Source organism: Stegostoma tigrinum, chromosome 16, assembly GCF_030684315.1.
Source record: "Stegostoma tigrinum isolate sSteTig4 chromosome 16, sSteTig4.hap1, whole genome shotgun sequence".
In the NCBI taxonomy this organism is placed as follows: domain Eukaryota; kingdom Metazoa; phylum Chordata; class Chondrichthyes; order Orectolobiformes; family Stegostomatidae; genus Stegostoma; species Stegostoma tigrinum.
The window spans coordinates 62,316,206-62,332,319 of NC_081369.1; the positions used below are offsets into that span (position 1 = coordinate 62,316,206).

The following is a 16,114-nucleotide window of genomic DNA, read 5'->3' on the forward strand; positions in this document are numbered from 1 at the left end:
AATTTAAACAAACTTTGGAAGTTAACTGTCTGTCATTATTTGATTGATACACTCTTGATTGTAATGCCTCTACCAATCATTGTCCACTTGCTAACCAGTCAGTAGCCTCCCCTCAAAGAATATAAATGTCTTGTCCATCTTTACATTGGTCCTTCTTGCAAATTGTCACGATGATTGCAAGATGAAAAGGTTTGATAAAATCATTCTCAACAATACTTCATTAACATTGCTCCTCCTGTTAAACTGGGAGACCTCTGATTGACCCTCCAGGTGTGAAAGCCCAGCCAGCGTCATTCATGGCAGAGATTTCTGCCATTTCTGAAGAAGGGTCTAGGCCCAAAACGTCAGCCTTCCTGCTCCTATGATGTTGCTTGGCCTGCTGTGTTCATCCAGCTCTACACCTTGTTATCTCAGATTCTCCAGCATCCGCAGCTCCTACTAACTCATTCAGGGCAGGGTGAGTTTGCCCTCTGGTCAATAATTGGCTGCACCAGAGAAAATCAATGCAGCGCCGTTTCTGACAGCTTATGGGTTTCTAGTTCGCAATTTAACCTGGCAGTGGGTTTCAGCAGGGAACCCTCTGGCATTTCATCCCTGAGTTCCCTCTGAAGTAGTCTGGTTTGTTATCAGTTGTACCAATCTGCTTAACGAACACACAAAACATGCCAGACTTGTTAGCAAAGCCAAGAACAAATTTGACAGACATCCTAGTGTATTTCAGGGTTTTTACTTGGTCCTTTGCAGAAGCAATTGCAAGAAACCAGTTTTCAAGCAGAGATTCCATTGGAATGGTTCACACTAAGACCTTTTGTTACAGAAAAAATAACCTAGGAGTTTCCTCCTTGTAAAATAAAAGCAAGAATGATGATGAACTGACTTAGGGAATTTTCACTTACATAGGGGAATTTTGGATCATGCTTTCAGAGTGAGCCAGTGAAATCTCTATGAGCTACAATCATTGCAACAACTGAGCATGGTTTATAAATCATCTCAGCATAGCAGCACAATCTGAAAAGTTTGTGACAAGAAATATATGCGCTTTAGCAACAATATTACCACATATTTTAAAATTTTCCATTTTTAGTCATGATCTTTGTGTAAACGTGAGATGAAGCTGCCTGCCTGTTTTCTCCAGCTGCAATGCCAGACAAAAATGTTTAATGTTTCAAAGTCTCAGAAATGCAAACCGTTGCTCCCCGTTTACTGAAGAAGCAGACAGCTGAATTTCAGCATCTGGAATCTTTGTTTTATTTTCTTATGATGATAAATATAAAGGATCACATTTTCCAAAGCGCAGGATGGCGAAGAACTGAGGCTCAAGATTCTCGGGCTTGCTGACTTGATAATTCTGAGTAAAGGTCATTGCCCTGTGTCAGCAACTCTGCTAATTTCTCGGTAGCAGGTGCTGAGTGACCTGTGGGACATTTCCAGCAATTTCTATTCACTTTCCAGATTTGTAGCATCTGCAGTACTTTGCATATCTAAACATGAAGCACAGTAGGTTAGGGTACATTTCATCTTGGTGCAAATCACTCTTTAATAGACGGATTCCTGGGATGGCTGTACTGAAGAGAGTTTGAAGGACCTATGATGAGGGACTAGATCACTAAGTGAGGAAATACAGAAGGGTCACTGAACCCAAAACATTAACTCTGACTTCTCTCCGCAGATGCTCCCAAACCTGCAAAGCTTTCCAGCAATTTCTGCTTTTGTTTCTAGATCAGTTTGGATTGTATTCATATGGAGTTTGAATGTAGGAGGGATTTAGAAGGCAATTATTTTTTAGAACAATACAGTGCAGAACAGGCCCTTTGGCCCTCAATGTTGCACCGACCTGTGAACTAATCTAAGCCCATCCCCCTACACTATCCCATCATCATCCGTATGCTTATTCAAGGACTGTTTAAATGCCCCTCATGTGGCTGAGTTAACTACATTTGCAGGCAGGGCGTTCCACGCCCTTACCACTCTCTGAGTAAAGAACCTGCCTCTGACATCTGTCTTAAATCTATCACCCCTTAATTTGTAGCTATGCCCCCTCGTACAAGCCAACGTCATCATCCTAGGAAAAAGACGCTCACTGTCCACCCTATCTGATCATCTTGTATGTCTCTATTAAAACCTCTCTTAGCCTTCTTCGCTCCAATGAGAACAGACCCAAGTCTCTCAGCCTTTCCTCATAAGACCTTTGCTCCAGACCAGGCAACATCCTGGTAAAACTTTTCTGCACCTTTTCCAATGCTTCCACATCCTTCCTGGAGTGGGGCGACCAGAACTACACGCAATATTCCAAATGAGGCCGTGTATGAACATAGCGTGGGACAATACCAATTAAGTTTTCTCCTTTTTTGTGCTTCATTTTAGACTGGAAGAACTTACATTAAAAGAATGCCTTTTGTAGCTTCAGGGCACCTCAAAGTGTTTTATAGCCAAGAAATGACTTTTTGAAGTGCAGTGTTGACGACGTGCAGCAGCCATTATATACACAGCAAGATTCAAATTATAACAAACAGGGAGCAGTTCCCCAGTCCGTTCAGTTCTGCCAATAATATTTTAAGTGTCTGTGTGTTTCTCCTTTTTACTTGATGAGTATAGTATTCGCTTAAGAAAAGATAACCTCTTCTCTCCCAGTCAAAGCTGCCAAAAAGTTCTATACAAGCACAATCAATGCTTTGCATTAATGAAGCCCCAGTTTCATTCCACTGCATTGCCTTTTAACAGGGATAATGGTAGCATCTCTACCTCAAAGCCAGGAGACCCAGGTTCAAGTCCCACCTGCTCCAGAAGTGTGTACTACCATCTCTGATAGTGTTGATTAGAAAATTGCTTTGTTTTCTGCAGCTATAGTTTAAGTTGGGATACAGTTGCTGTTACATATAGAGTCTATTAACTCCTCAATATAAAAAAATTAACAAAAACAGAAACAAAAACAAAATTGGAAAATTATCACAGAGATAGTAGGAACTGCCATTGCTGGAGAATCTGAGATAACACGGTGTGAAGCTGGATGAACACAGCCGGCCAAGCAGCATCAGAGGAGCAGGAAAGCTTGATGTTTTGAGTTGGGACCCTTCTTCAGAAATGGGGGAGTGGAAGGGGATTCTGATTTCAAAATCCCCTTCCCCTTCCCCATTCCTGAAGAAGGGTCCCGACCCGAAACGTCAAGCTTTCCTGCTCCTCTGATGCTGCTTGGCCCGCTGTGTTCATCCAGCTTCACACCGTGTTATATTAGAAAATTATCAAGCAGTTTGTCTCACCCAGAACCCTCTCTCTTCCACAACAAGAAAGCGTTGATCGACTGGATCTTTGAGAAGGTTTCTAGACTGCTCCATTGTGTTTCCCCTCCCCAGGCTTTATGCTACATTTTCCTGATTCCCATATCCTGAGGTCTGACTTCTTGGCCCTAAAGCCGATTTAAATGCAGCCAAATATGTCCTACAGAAATCAGTTCTTGTATCCTGTGTATGATTCTTCAATTCCTAGCAATTTTGCTCAGGCCCACAGCGAGTGTGATGTCAATCCTGGGTGGGGACCCTCAACCAGAAGACCCCAAATTCTGCCTTAAACCTTGGTTAAGTGAACAGTAGCACAGTAACAATGCAACTGGACTATCCAATAGGCCTGGGCAAACATGAATTCATACCTCATCACGGCAGATGGAAGGACTGAAATTAAATTCTATTAATTTATTAACCTAAATTAAATGCTCATTTCATCAATAGTGATGATGTAAGCATTGGGTTGCTGCATATACTCATTTAGTTCAGTAATGATCTTTCCAAGATAAAAGTCACCAATCTTTACCCGGCCTGGCCCATATGGGATTCCAGACCAACAGCACCATGGTTGATTTAACCGCCTAAGTAAGCTATTCAGAAGTATCAAAACAGTCGTAGAGAAAAACTATCATTGCTGTATCTACGTCACATGGAGAGCACTTCATGAAGTTGCTTACCAGGAATGGAAATAAATTTTTCAAGTGACATAAGAACATAAGAACTAGGAGCCGGAGTAGGCCGTTCAGCCCATCGAGCCCGCTCCGCCATTTGATAAACTCATAGCTGATCTTTTCATGGACTCAGATCCACTTACCCACACTCTCACCATATCCCTTAATTTCTTTATTGTTCAAAAAAAATCTACCTTAGCTTTAAAAACGTTTACTGAAGTAACGTGAACTACTCACATCCCAAGAAAAAAAATGTTTTCGAAACACAAAATTGTATCCTGTGTAGGATTTTGCTCGTGCCCATAGTGAGTTTGGTGACCTCAAGACAATCCTAGATGTGAACCCTGAACCAGAAGAATCTAAACTCTGCCTTTGACTTTGATTAAGTGGACAGTAGCATAGCATCAACACTAAACAATGTTCTCGCTACTGGACTATCCAGTTAGCCTGGGGCAAGTGAATTCAAACTTACCATGGCTGTTAAGAATTAATTTCAGACCACTTGCCTTGTTGAGTTGAATAGGGATCTAGGAAGAATGATTTGTTTGGGAAATGTCATGATTGGGATGGCAGGAGTGTGCTATCTCTCTTTAGTCTCACTACACTATGGGTCACAAACATAAATTTAAATGTTTTACCCTGTTATGGAAAAGGACACTTTTCTATTTCAGGTTTAAAAGAAAATATCAATTAATCAGGTTTCATAAATACATAACAAAGTTATTGGTTCATTGTGACACTTGCAATGATCTTTACATAGACGTGAAACTAATTTGCACAGAGTTTTAAATATAGGCACATAAGAATCTGACTCCTCTATTTCCCTCAAAGCACAAATACACACCCATTTACACCAGCACAAGAGAAAGAAACAAAAGCTTCTCTCTGCAGGGATTAATTTTGAGAAAAGAACACTTTTAGCCACTAATGGTGAGTTTTAAAGGCAAAGTACTACAGTGTGGAATGTTCTGATGGCTATTGGCTGGGAATCCTGTCACTTCCAGACAAATTTTGCCAAAAGTCTCTGGGACCTTGGCAGATGACTGCTTGCTCAGGAAAAGCGGTACCCAAGAAGTTCTCCAGTTGTCAAGAGGAAAATCAAGTTTCCTTTCCAATGGAGGGAAGGTTTTGTTTTCATAAAATGGGAGAGATGAATTGGGGTTCTCCTTCCCTTAAGCTGCCTGATAGCCAACTGCTCCAAATACTGTTCAAAGCATGAGGTCAACCTCAAAGTCGTAATCTCAGGCAGGGGGTCTTTAGTAAACAAACCAGCCATAATACTTTACAAAACAAATACAAGGCAAATATCCACAATCCTTGAAACTCAGCTACATATAAAAGAGTGGCAAGAATGGCAGAGTGACAAGAGTATTACTATTTGAATTAAGCAAGATCCCGGCCCCTACTAAGCTCAGTATTGTTTACCTGTTCTTAAAACATGAATCGCTAAAGTAAGATGTTTTTGGCAGCATCATAAAAATAAGAGGATTCACAAGTCTGAGAGGAGGTATCCTGAAGCACGCAGCCTCTGAGTGGCTCAGCTAGCAAGCTCATTAACTACCACTGCTTCAATTTTCAGTTCAATGAACTCAAGTGTCAGTCAGGGCGAACCGCTAAGTCTCTCGTCACACATCCTTCTGTCTAAACTGCTAACTGCTGTGTCTAAGAGAACAGAAAGATCGACAGCAGAAGACTGCAGACCTGAGGAGAAGTTTGAACCGGCCCTTTTGCGACACTGTCTATTCATGGCGTCAAGAAATGAAACCTGTCAATAGTCAGATAAAGCACAGGAAAACAAGCATAGGGCAGGAGAGATGAAAATAGAGGGAGACAGGCACATACTCAGCTACAATGAAATATGGAAGAAAGTTTGCATTTATGTAACACCTTTTACAAGCTTGGATGTCTCAAAAACTCAGTGAAATACTGTGTAGCACAGTCGCTGTTGTAATGCAAAGATCAGGGCAGCCAACATGTGTACAGCAAACTCTCACAAATAACAATGTGACAATGACCAGATCACCTCTCTTTCTAGATGTGGTAATCGAGAGATAAATTTTGGCCAAGAAACTGAGTATAACTCTCCGGCCCTTTGTTGCAAAGCTCTTTCGTGCCTACATGAGAAGGTAGGGTGAGAGTTTTGATCTAACTTCTCAGTTTCTCCTTCCCATACTTCAACTTACTATCAGGGGAGATGAAACGATGGGGGACATGATGGCCTAATGGTATTTTCACTGGGCTATCAATCCAGAGACCCAGGTGATGTTCAGGGGAAATTGAATTCAATAATTAAAAACAAAACTGGAATTAAGAGTCTAATGATGACTATGAATCCAATGTTGGTAAAACCTCATCTGGTTCACCTTCAATAATATCCTTTAACTAACAAAACTGCCAACCTTACCTGGTCTGGCCTCCATGTGACTCCAGACTCACAACAATGTGGTTGATTCTTAACTGCCCTCTGGGCATTTAAAGATGGACAATAAATAATGCCTGGCCAGTGACACCCTCATCCCATGAATGAATAAAGGAAAAACTAAATCTCTATCTTTCTTTCTGCCAACATTAACAACACCTTTGTCTTTTGCATTCGGTCTGCACATCATCTGTTCGTCTCACTGCTCATCTGGCTCTGTCAAAAGTACAAAAGAACCCCACAATTTTCTAATACCTTTCAGTCCTGAAGAAGTCAGTTGGAAACATTAACTCTCTTTTACTCTCCACAAGTGCTGCTGGACCTGCAGAGCTTCTCCAGCATTCTCTGTTTCAGATTGCAGACAAGCAGTGGCACAGTGATATTATTCCTGGACTATTAATCCAGGGGCCCATGCACAGTCCCAGGAACCCGGGTTTATATCTCACCATTGCAGATGATGGAATTTGAATTCAATGAAAATCAGGTGACCATGAAACTATTGTTGGAAAAGCTTATTTGGTTCTCTACTGGGAAGGAAATCTGCAGTCCTTACCTGGTCTGGCCTACATATGACTCCAGACTTATAGAAATGCGACTGACTTTTAATTGCCCTCTGGGCAATTAGGGACAGGCAATAAATATTGGCTTAGTCAGTGATCCCCACATCACATGAATGAATTTAAAAAAAACTAATTTCCAGCATCAGTGGTAATTCGCTTGTATTAGAGTACAGGTACTGCTTCACTTGTATTACCAACGATGACACAAAGTTTTCCCAAGCAGCCTCTCCACACCTTGATTTGAAACAGCAGGTGAGCCCCAAGTGGACAGAGGAAGCACTTCAGGCATACCCTCATGGCTTCACTGGCTAAGTGCAGCATTCCCACAGGCATCTGGGAATCAATGGCCCCAGACCATCCAAAGTGGAGCTGGAGCATCCGGGAAGGTGTTGAACACTTGCCACCAGGAGAAATTGGAAGCCAGGTGAAAGCAGCAGCAGGACCGTGCTGCCAAACTAGCACCCACCCACCCTTTCCTGTGACCACCACCTGTCCCCAAGGGTAACAGAGCCTGCGGTAGCCGTATTGATCTGCATAGCCACCTACAGACTCACCCTAAGAGTGGAAGAGAGTCATCCTCGTCTATGAGGGACCGCCAATGAATGAATTACCAATTCTGGTTGGACATATCCCTGCTTGTTTCAACACATGACAAACAATATCTTACTGCTCCAAGCAGTCAAATAGCTATATCCTGCCACCCTCCACATCTACAAGGCTGTTCAATGAAAATGATTACAGAAGAAAACAATATTTTCCCTTGCTCTCTCTCCTAGAATTTTATGCACAGTAATGTTCAAGAGATTACAGTCCTTGAATTTGGACACTCCTGGAGGCTTCAAAACACAAAACAATACGTTTCAAGCTCACGCATAACTGGGCATGCATCTCCATTCAGCTAATTTCAGCAAATAGCTATATTTGGATACATTTCAGTGCTTATTTTTTCGTGTATTAAGAAAGGATAGGTCACAAAAACACTGCTGCTGGAGGAACCATCTGCTGGGAGTGACAAGAATAGTTGTTGTCTTGACTTGGCAAGGGCCTTGTTAATTTGTGTGCAATGTTATCAAGCTCTCACGATTGTTTACCTGCTCTCAAAACACTAATCACCAGGATTGTTTCAAACATGTTAATATTCAGTGAACAATTATGTCTAAGGGAACAACGGAATTTGACGAAGCCAAGCACCTATAATAAGAGACAGATTCTAAATGCAGTTGCCCATGTGGGTTAAGCAGTGCCAGGATAATGAAACTATTAATTCATCAAACCCTTAGTGGATTAAATCTGTAATTTGCTTCATTGATTAAATAGTGAGTTATTAGATTTACACTCAAGGAAGGAATACTGATGTATGTCATTGCACTGTCTAGGCCCCCAGTTCACAATCTGACAGACGATTTTTGGCTTTGTTATTTTGCATTTCCAATTTACGTTCTATTTTTCATAGATAATTCATTGAAGTATCTTCAATTTTTGTCAACTTCTGTTACCGTGAACGCATCTGTGACATGAAACTTTTACACTGTCTCCATCATAGACTCTCAGTACAGGTACATTTGGGGCGAGAGACAGCATAAAGATCCCTCTGCAATGACCCCATGTGAAAGGCAGAAAAATAGAAAAGACAAACATAAAAGATAAACGAAAATAAAATGGTGAGGAGAAAAGAAAGAAAAAGAAATTATGAGGAAACAATTGAAGGGAAGAGAGATTGAGGAAAGGTATAACTGCATTTCGATTGGGCTTTTCACAAACATTGTGTAAGAACTCATTTAGTTCATCTAAGTGCCTCCTTATCCAGTCTGGGCCAACATATGGCACTAGTCCCATATCAACATGCTTGATTATTTATTGACATCTGAGCTATTCCTGCAATTCACTCATTTCAGGGCCCTGAGGGGATGGCCTATAATAGTTGGCCTTTTTAACAATGCCCATATTTTCAGAATTAATAATGGAAAGCAAAATTATAGGGAGGAGGGTGAAAAGTGGAGAGAATATTATTTTAACATACTGCTTTGCCAAATCAATAGTGTTTACAAAGTAGAATGACAAGCATTTACTTTTGAGTACAGCAAGTAATCTACACATTGATTTTTATTTCTGAGCTGCTCAGATGGCCACATAGAAGGATTCTGAGTATAAAGGATAGCTTGGAAAAGTGTGGCCACCACCAGCCTCATCTCTTATCTTAAGCTCCTCTGTGCTTCTCTACATTAGGGTGGCTCAGCGGTTAGCACTGCTGACTCACAGCACCAGGGACCCAATTTCAATTTTAGCCTCAGGTGACTGTCTGTCTGGGGTTTGCATATTCTCCCCGTGTCCGTGTGGGGTTCCTCACACACATCAAAGATGTGTAGATTAGGTGCATTAGCCATGGTACATGCATGGTTAAGGCGGGGGAGTCAGGATCTGGATGGGATGCTCTTCAGGGGATCAATGTGGACATGATGAGCTGAATGGCTTCTTGCAACACTGTGGGGAATCTATGATTCTGATGTTAATTAGAATGTTTAACCCTATTGAACAGTTGCAAGGTAGAAAAAATGTCAACAGCTTCCAAATCTGCACCATTTAGCTCTTGGAAGGACAAGGACAGCACCACCCCCTGCAAGCTCCCCTCCAAGCCATTCATCTTCTTGGCTGGAGATATATCGCCATTCCTTCAGTGTTGCTGGGTCAAAACCCTGGAAAGCCCTTGCTACCAGGATTGTGGGTGTCCCAATCCCAAAGAGATTGTGATGGTTCAAGATAGTAACTCACTCCCACCTTCTCACAGCCAGTTTGGAATGGAGAGTGAGAGTTGACCCAAACCAGATCCCATGAATTAACAACAAAAGTGCCAATTCTGTACAGAGCAAAGTCCCACTGAATGTCATCTTGCTGAAACAAGAGACACAGTGTCAAGGCTTTTCATTTTTGCAGTTATTGGGACCAAACCAAGAAAAATGGTTTTGTCATCCACTTTTAGTGATAGAGAGATCAAGTTTGTCCAGGACACTGGGGCGAAGTATTGTGATCTTCTTTGAGATGCGTCATGGTACCTTTAAATCCACCCAAGGGAGAGGGTTAGACTTTTCATTAAACGATGGCGCTTCTCACTAGAGTGGCTCAGTGGTTAGCACTGCTGTCTCACAGCGCCAGGGACCCAGGTTTGATTCCACCCTCAGGCGACTGTCTGTGCGAAGTTGCACACTCTCCCTGTGTCTGCGTGGGTTTCCTCCAGGTGCTCCCATTTTTGCCCACAATCCAAAGATGTGCAGGTTAGGGTGGATTGGCCACACTAAATTGCCCAAAGTGTCCAGGGATGTGCAGGCTAGGTAGGTTAGCCATGGGAAATGAAGAGTCCCAGGGACAGGGTAAGGGGTGGAGCTGGGTTGGATGCTGTTTGGAGGGTTGATGAGGACTCGATCAGCCAAAAGGCCTGATTCCACACTGTAGGGATTCTATGATTCTGTCAACAGTGCAGCACTCCCTCAGGATTGACAGCAACCAAAGCCAGGTTGTGTTATATGCAAGGGTACTCGAACCCACGACTTTCTGACTTAGTGAACAGAGTGTTGTGCAAGAAAAAGCAGCTGACTCATTAACGACAGCAATAGCATATACTTATGGATCAGCCATGACAGCTCTGACAACCCAGACTCAGCCTCCTCGCTCTGGGTTTTAAAAAGGCAACAGCTTCTGAATACTCACTGACTTCTGTTGCAATCACGGAGATATTCTGCCAGGCTGTTAGCTCCCTATCCAGTGGTTCTGTGGTTTTTATAATCCCGTTCTGTGCATTGATGCTGAATGCTCTGTCCAGGTACGACTGTTGTTCAATGGAATACCTGAGCCAAAGAAAATGGAATGACTCATTAACCAGTCGAGTTACAAAGCAAACTGTGAGACTCAGGGATGTACTGTGTTGAAAATGTCCACTCACTGATTTTATCTCGCAATAATTTCTTTCACAGTTTTCTCCCTTAATTATCTCTCTCTTCTTCCTCTCCTGAAATAAACTGTGATAAATCTGACAATTGAGAAAGCTTTCCTGTTTTTTTTTTCACTCACACTGGCAGTGAGTGTTGGATAATGTAAGGAGACATTGGCTGATTAAATGGAAAGTGTTCTACTCCTCAGCAACAGCATACATTTGCTGAGCTAGCACCAGCATTCCCTCCAAAAATATCAATCAGATTCGTAGCATGCTGCCTTACCACCCTTGAGTTAGGGTTAGGGATTGGTTTATCATCATCGCAAATAGCTACTCTCTAGAATGTTCCCTGTTAACTGACCCTGAGCATCCTCTGTTCTTCATATAACCCACAAATAGTTTGATTAGATTCCAGTTTATAAATCACTCCTGAGGATCTGTTGTTATTCTATGTATAAATATCCCAAACTCTATGATTAGATTCTAGTCTGTAAATCGCTCCCAGGTATTTGTTATTCTACATATAAACCACGCGAATCCCATGCTTCGATAAGAATCTATAATTCATCATTGAGTATTTGCCTATATATATATATAAAACCCCTCTGAACCCCTTGATTAGATTTAAGTCTGTAACTCACTCCTTCGTATATGTTATCCTATAGAAACTCCTGAAAGCCCTCGATTAGATTCCAGTCTGTAACTCACTCCCAAGTATCCGTCATTCTATATATAAATCATTCCAAACCCCTCACTTAGATTCCAGTCTGTCACTCACACCCGAGTATCTGTCATTCTATATATAAATCATTCCAAGCCCCTCTATTAGATTCTAGTCTGTAATCCACGCCCGGGTATATGTTATTCCATATATAAATCACCCTGAATGCCTTGATTAGGTTCCAATCTGTAACTCATTCCTCAGGTATCTGTTATTCTTTATATAACTCTCCCCAAACCGCTCAATTAGATTTCAGTCTGTAACTCACTCTGTATCAACACCTTCTAGATAAGCAAACGTTCTCTTTCATTAATTTACTGGCAAGGGTTGCTTCTGGTGCTCAGCAGTGTCTAACTGGCTCTATGTTTCTCACAGACTCTAATCAAAGTGTATGAAAGTAAACACCCTACAGATCTCAGTGATGCTGTCATTCGTTGTTTGCCAAAAGCCTGGTGGAAGATTATCGATGTCCATCCCAATCTGTGGGAGGTAGATATTCACCCCATCTGTGCAGAGTTTTCAACAACAGATTTATTTGATTCCCCAGGATATAGCTCCAAATCCCATCTGCAGATTGTTATCCACATGCATCTTGTAAAAGGTGGGAGGCTGATGCTTTTAAGATTGTCTCTGAGAAATTATATGTTACACTGCCTGCTCAAGAATAGGCACATTGTATCGTTTTGAGAAAACAGCTCTACAGCCCAAAGTTGCTTTGACATTTGTTCATTTGACAAATGATTTTCGGCTCACTGGTGCACATGATTTCACTAATCCTGCCTTCTCAGTGCAGAGCTACATAGGGACAGAGGAAAGATCTATGATACAGTTACAGCTTCCAAGTACTCATGCACTGCTCAATGTTCCTGTCAACTGTGAACTGGAGAATTTATCCTGCGTCTCCCTTTCCCCTGTTACTCTTGATGCCTTCCCCATCCTCTCGATGTCGGTGGCTGAGTTCAGCTAGGCGGGTACAAAGCCATCAAGCAGCTTGTGCAACATCAGGGAGCTCCTCCACAGCCTAGTTATGTGACTCGATCAATGTCAAACTTAATTTGCTCCTGTGGAGTGCAGCAGAATCTCTTTCTATTAAAAAGGTGCTAGATAAGTGCACATCGTTGTTGTTCATTCACAATTAAAACAAAATACTGCTGATGCTTGAAATGTGGAATGAAAACCAAAAGTGCCAGAGAAACTCAGCAGGTAGGTCAACGTCTGTGGAGAGAGAAAAACACAGTTAACATTTCGAGTCTGAAACTGACTCTTTTTCAGAAACTATTTCTCCCGAAAAAAGTCATACTGGTTTTGAAACATCAATTAAGTTGTTGTAGTTTCCTTTAAATGTGATTGTATCACATCCACAAACATCCCCTCCCTCCACCACCGACACTCAGTAACAGCAGTGTGTACTATCTACAAGATGCTCTGCAGAAATTCACCCAAGATCCTTAGACAGCACCTTCCAAACCCACGACCACTTCCACCCGCAAGGACAAGGGAGGCAGATACATGGGAACACCACACCCTTCAAGGTCCCCTCCTCTGAACCACTTACTATCGTGACTTGGAAATATATCGCCTTTCTTTCAGTGTCAGCGGTTCAATATCCTGGAATCCCCTCCCTAACAGCATTACAGGTCAACCTACAGCAGGTGGACTGCAGTGGTTCAAGAAGGCAGCTCATGCCCAACTTCTCAAGGGGCAAATAGGGACGGGCAATAAATGCTGGACCAGACAGTGATGCCCACATCCCACCAGTGAATAAAACTAAAACAGATGGAGCAAAACAACTAGAGAATCTGAGATAACAAGGGATGGAGCTGGAGGAACACAGCAGGCCAAGCAGCATTAGAGGAGCAGGAAAGCTGACGTTCCAGGTCGAGACCCTTCTTTAGAAATCTGAATTCCTTCAGAAATTTCTGAAGAAGGGTCTTGACCTGAAACGTCAGCTTTCCTGCTCCTCTGATGCTGCTTGGCCTGCTGTGTTCATCCAGCTCTATACCCTGTTATCTCTGGAGCAAAATGACTGCCTCTTTTACCACACAACAATGCATTTCAAGAGTAATTCATTGCACAATGTACTTTGAGAGAACCGAACATGATCAGGAGTTATATAAATACCAACACTTGAGCATCACACGCAGAGGCTATGGCCAACCTCTCAAGGCAGCCTGCACCCAGAACTTTTACATAGAACATAGAACATAGAACAATACAGCACAGAACAGGCCCTTCAGCCCTCAATGTTGCACCGACCTGTGAATTAATCTAAGCCCATCCCCCTACACTATCCCATCGTCAGCCATATGCTTATCCAAGGACTGTTTAAATGCCCCTAATGTGGCTGAGTTAACTACACTGGCAGGCAGGGCGTTCCACGCCCTTACCACTCTCTGAGTAAAGAACCTGCCTCTGATATCTGTCTTAAATCTATCACCGCTCAATTTGTAGCTATGGCCCCTTGTACAAGCTGAAGTCACCATCCTCGGAAAAAGACTCTCACTGTCCACCCTATCTAATCCTCTGATCATCTTGTATGTCTCTATTAAATCCCCTCTTAGCCTTCTTCTCTCCAATGAGACCAGACCAAGTCCCTCAGCCTTTCTTCATAGGGCCTGCACTCCAGACCAGGCCACATCCTGGTAAATCTCCTCTGCACCTTTTCCAATGCTTCCACGTCTTTCCTGTAATGGGGCAACTGGAGCTGCATGCAATATTCCAAATGAGGCCGTGTATGAACATTCAACAGATGAGAATGTTTAACAGGAGATCAGTAAGTGGAAGCGTGGGAGGAGCGGCTGCATGCATTGATGGGGTTGAATAGCTGGCTGCATGTTACAGACTTAAATACTAAAAGGAGAGTGATTGGAAGGTGGGCCCAAAGCATGTTTGACATTGGTGCTGTGATGGTGGGGTGAAGGCATGACTAATAGGGGCAGATGCACAGTGAGATGATAGCGCAGAGTGATTTGACTGAATTGGAGCCAAAGGAAGATGGGAGCCAGGTCAGTGGAGCCTCAGGCACACGCCAGCTCTGCAGTAATGCAGACGGAGTAACTTCACTGATGGAGATTTCCTCGACTTTGAGCTGCTACTTATTTGTTATTTTCAAAGCCTGGGTCAGAGAAAGCATAGTTTTCTAAAACGTTCTGCTAGCAAATAAGGGTTAAATATCGTTCTCACGGTAAGACAGAGGGAACAGTGGCTATTTAGCTGGAGAATGCAAAGCAGATGGAAAGAACCAGCTGTCAGTGAGGATGGGCAGTCTCTGGGGGGTCAGGGTTAGTGGGGAGGGGTGGGGAACAGGCAGATTTCATGAGAGGTGGTGTGGGAGGTGAGGAGTGGGAATGAAGTCTCGTGTCAAAAATGTGCCGATGACTGAGAGTACAATATTAGCAATAATTGATGTCAAAGAAACCCTTAGCTAATAATAATGTAATGGAGAATTGAAACGTTAAATATTCATTCGACTATTAATTTTGAAAACATACATCTTTATTCAGAGCACTTGGCAAACTACTTTTAATCAGTCAGGGCATGAGGGTTAATGTTGTCCAGAGGGTATAGATGAGAGTTGAACAGTGGAGTTGGTTTATGAGCAGTTCTGGCAGCATCCATGGAGAGAGAAACAGAGCTAGCATTTCCAGTCCAGTGACCCTTCTGCAGAACTGCACGCAGACTGCCTGAGTGGAATGTCTTAGAACCACAAAAGTACTTTTCCTCATATTCAAACCACATGAACACATAACTTAGGAGCAGGAGTAGACCATTCAGCCCCTCAGGCCTGCTACACCAAGTAATGAAATAGTGGCTTATCTAATTGTTATTTCAGCTTCACTTCTCCCCCCCAATCCCAAGAACCTTTGACTCATTTGTTGATCAATTATCTTACTGCCTTTGTCTTAAAAAGATTCAACAACCTCGCCTCTACTGTTGCACAGTTTCAAAATCTCATGGAAATCTGATGGAAAACTTCCGTCTTCATCTCCAACTTAACTGATCAACTTCGTTTAAAAACTGTGTCTTTCAGTTCGAGTCTTTCCCACACGGGGAAGTATCTCTTCAGCTTCCGCCCTGTCCCGTCCCCTCAGGATTTTATCTCCTTCAAAAAGATCACCTGTCATTCTTCTAAACCCCAATGGATACAGACCAAACTTATCCAAACTTTTCTCAAATGATCAAGTATCAAATAGTCCAGTGAAATATTTCTAACATCATTTTGTTTATTCTTAAATAAGGAAACCAAAACTATCCAGTATTTCAAATCTGGTCTTAGTAATACCCTACACAAATGTAGCAAAATATTTCTACTTTAACACTCAAATCTCCTTCCAATAAATGCCAACTGTCCTTGTGCCTTCCTAATGACTTCTTCACTTCTATGCAAACTTATTGTGATTCATGAGCAAGGACATAGATCCCCAGTAATTCTGAATTCTGCAATCTCTCTCCATTTAAATGACATGTTGCTTTTTCATTGTTGATGACAAAATGACACATTTTCTACAAGTTACTCCATCTTCCAACATTTTTCCCAGTC

General features: G+C 42.3%; 1 protein-coding gene across 5 annotated transcripts in view; it reads right to left on the bottom strand.

Annotated features, from left to right (window-relative positions):
• Positions 1-16,114, bottom strand: part of cdh11 (cadherin 11, type 2, OB-cadherin (osteoblast)) — a 236,601-nt gene that overhangs the window by 41,648 nt on the left and 178,839 nt on the right. For all 5 annotated transcript variants that reach the window (XM_059651777.1, XM_059651780.1, XM_059651779.1 and 2 more), the window contains one exon: positions 10,631-10,767. In XM_059651777.1, the coding sequence (XP_059507760.1) occupies positions 10,631-10,767 (137 nt within the window). The remainder of the gene's footprint in view (positions 1-10,630; positions 10,768-16,114) is intronic.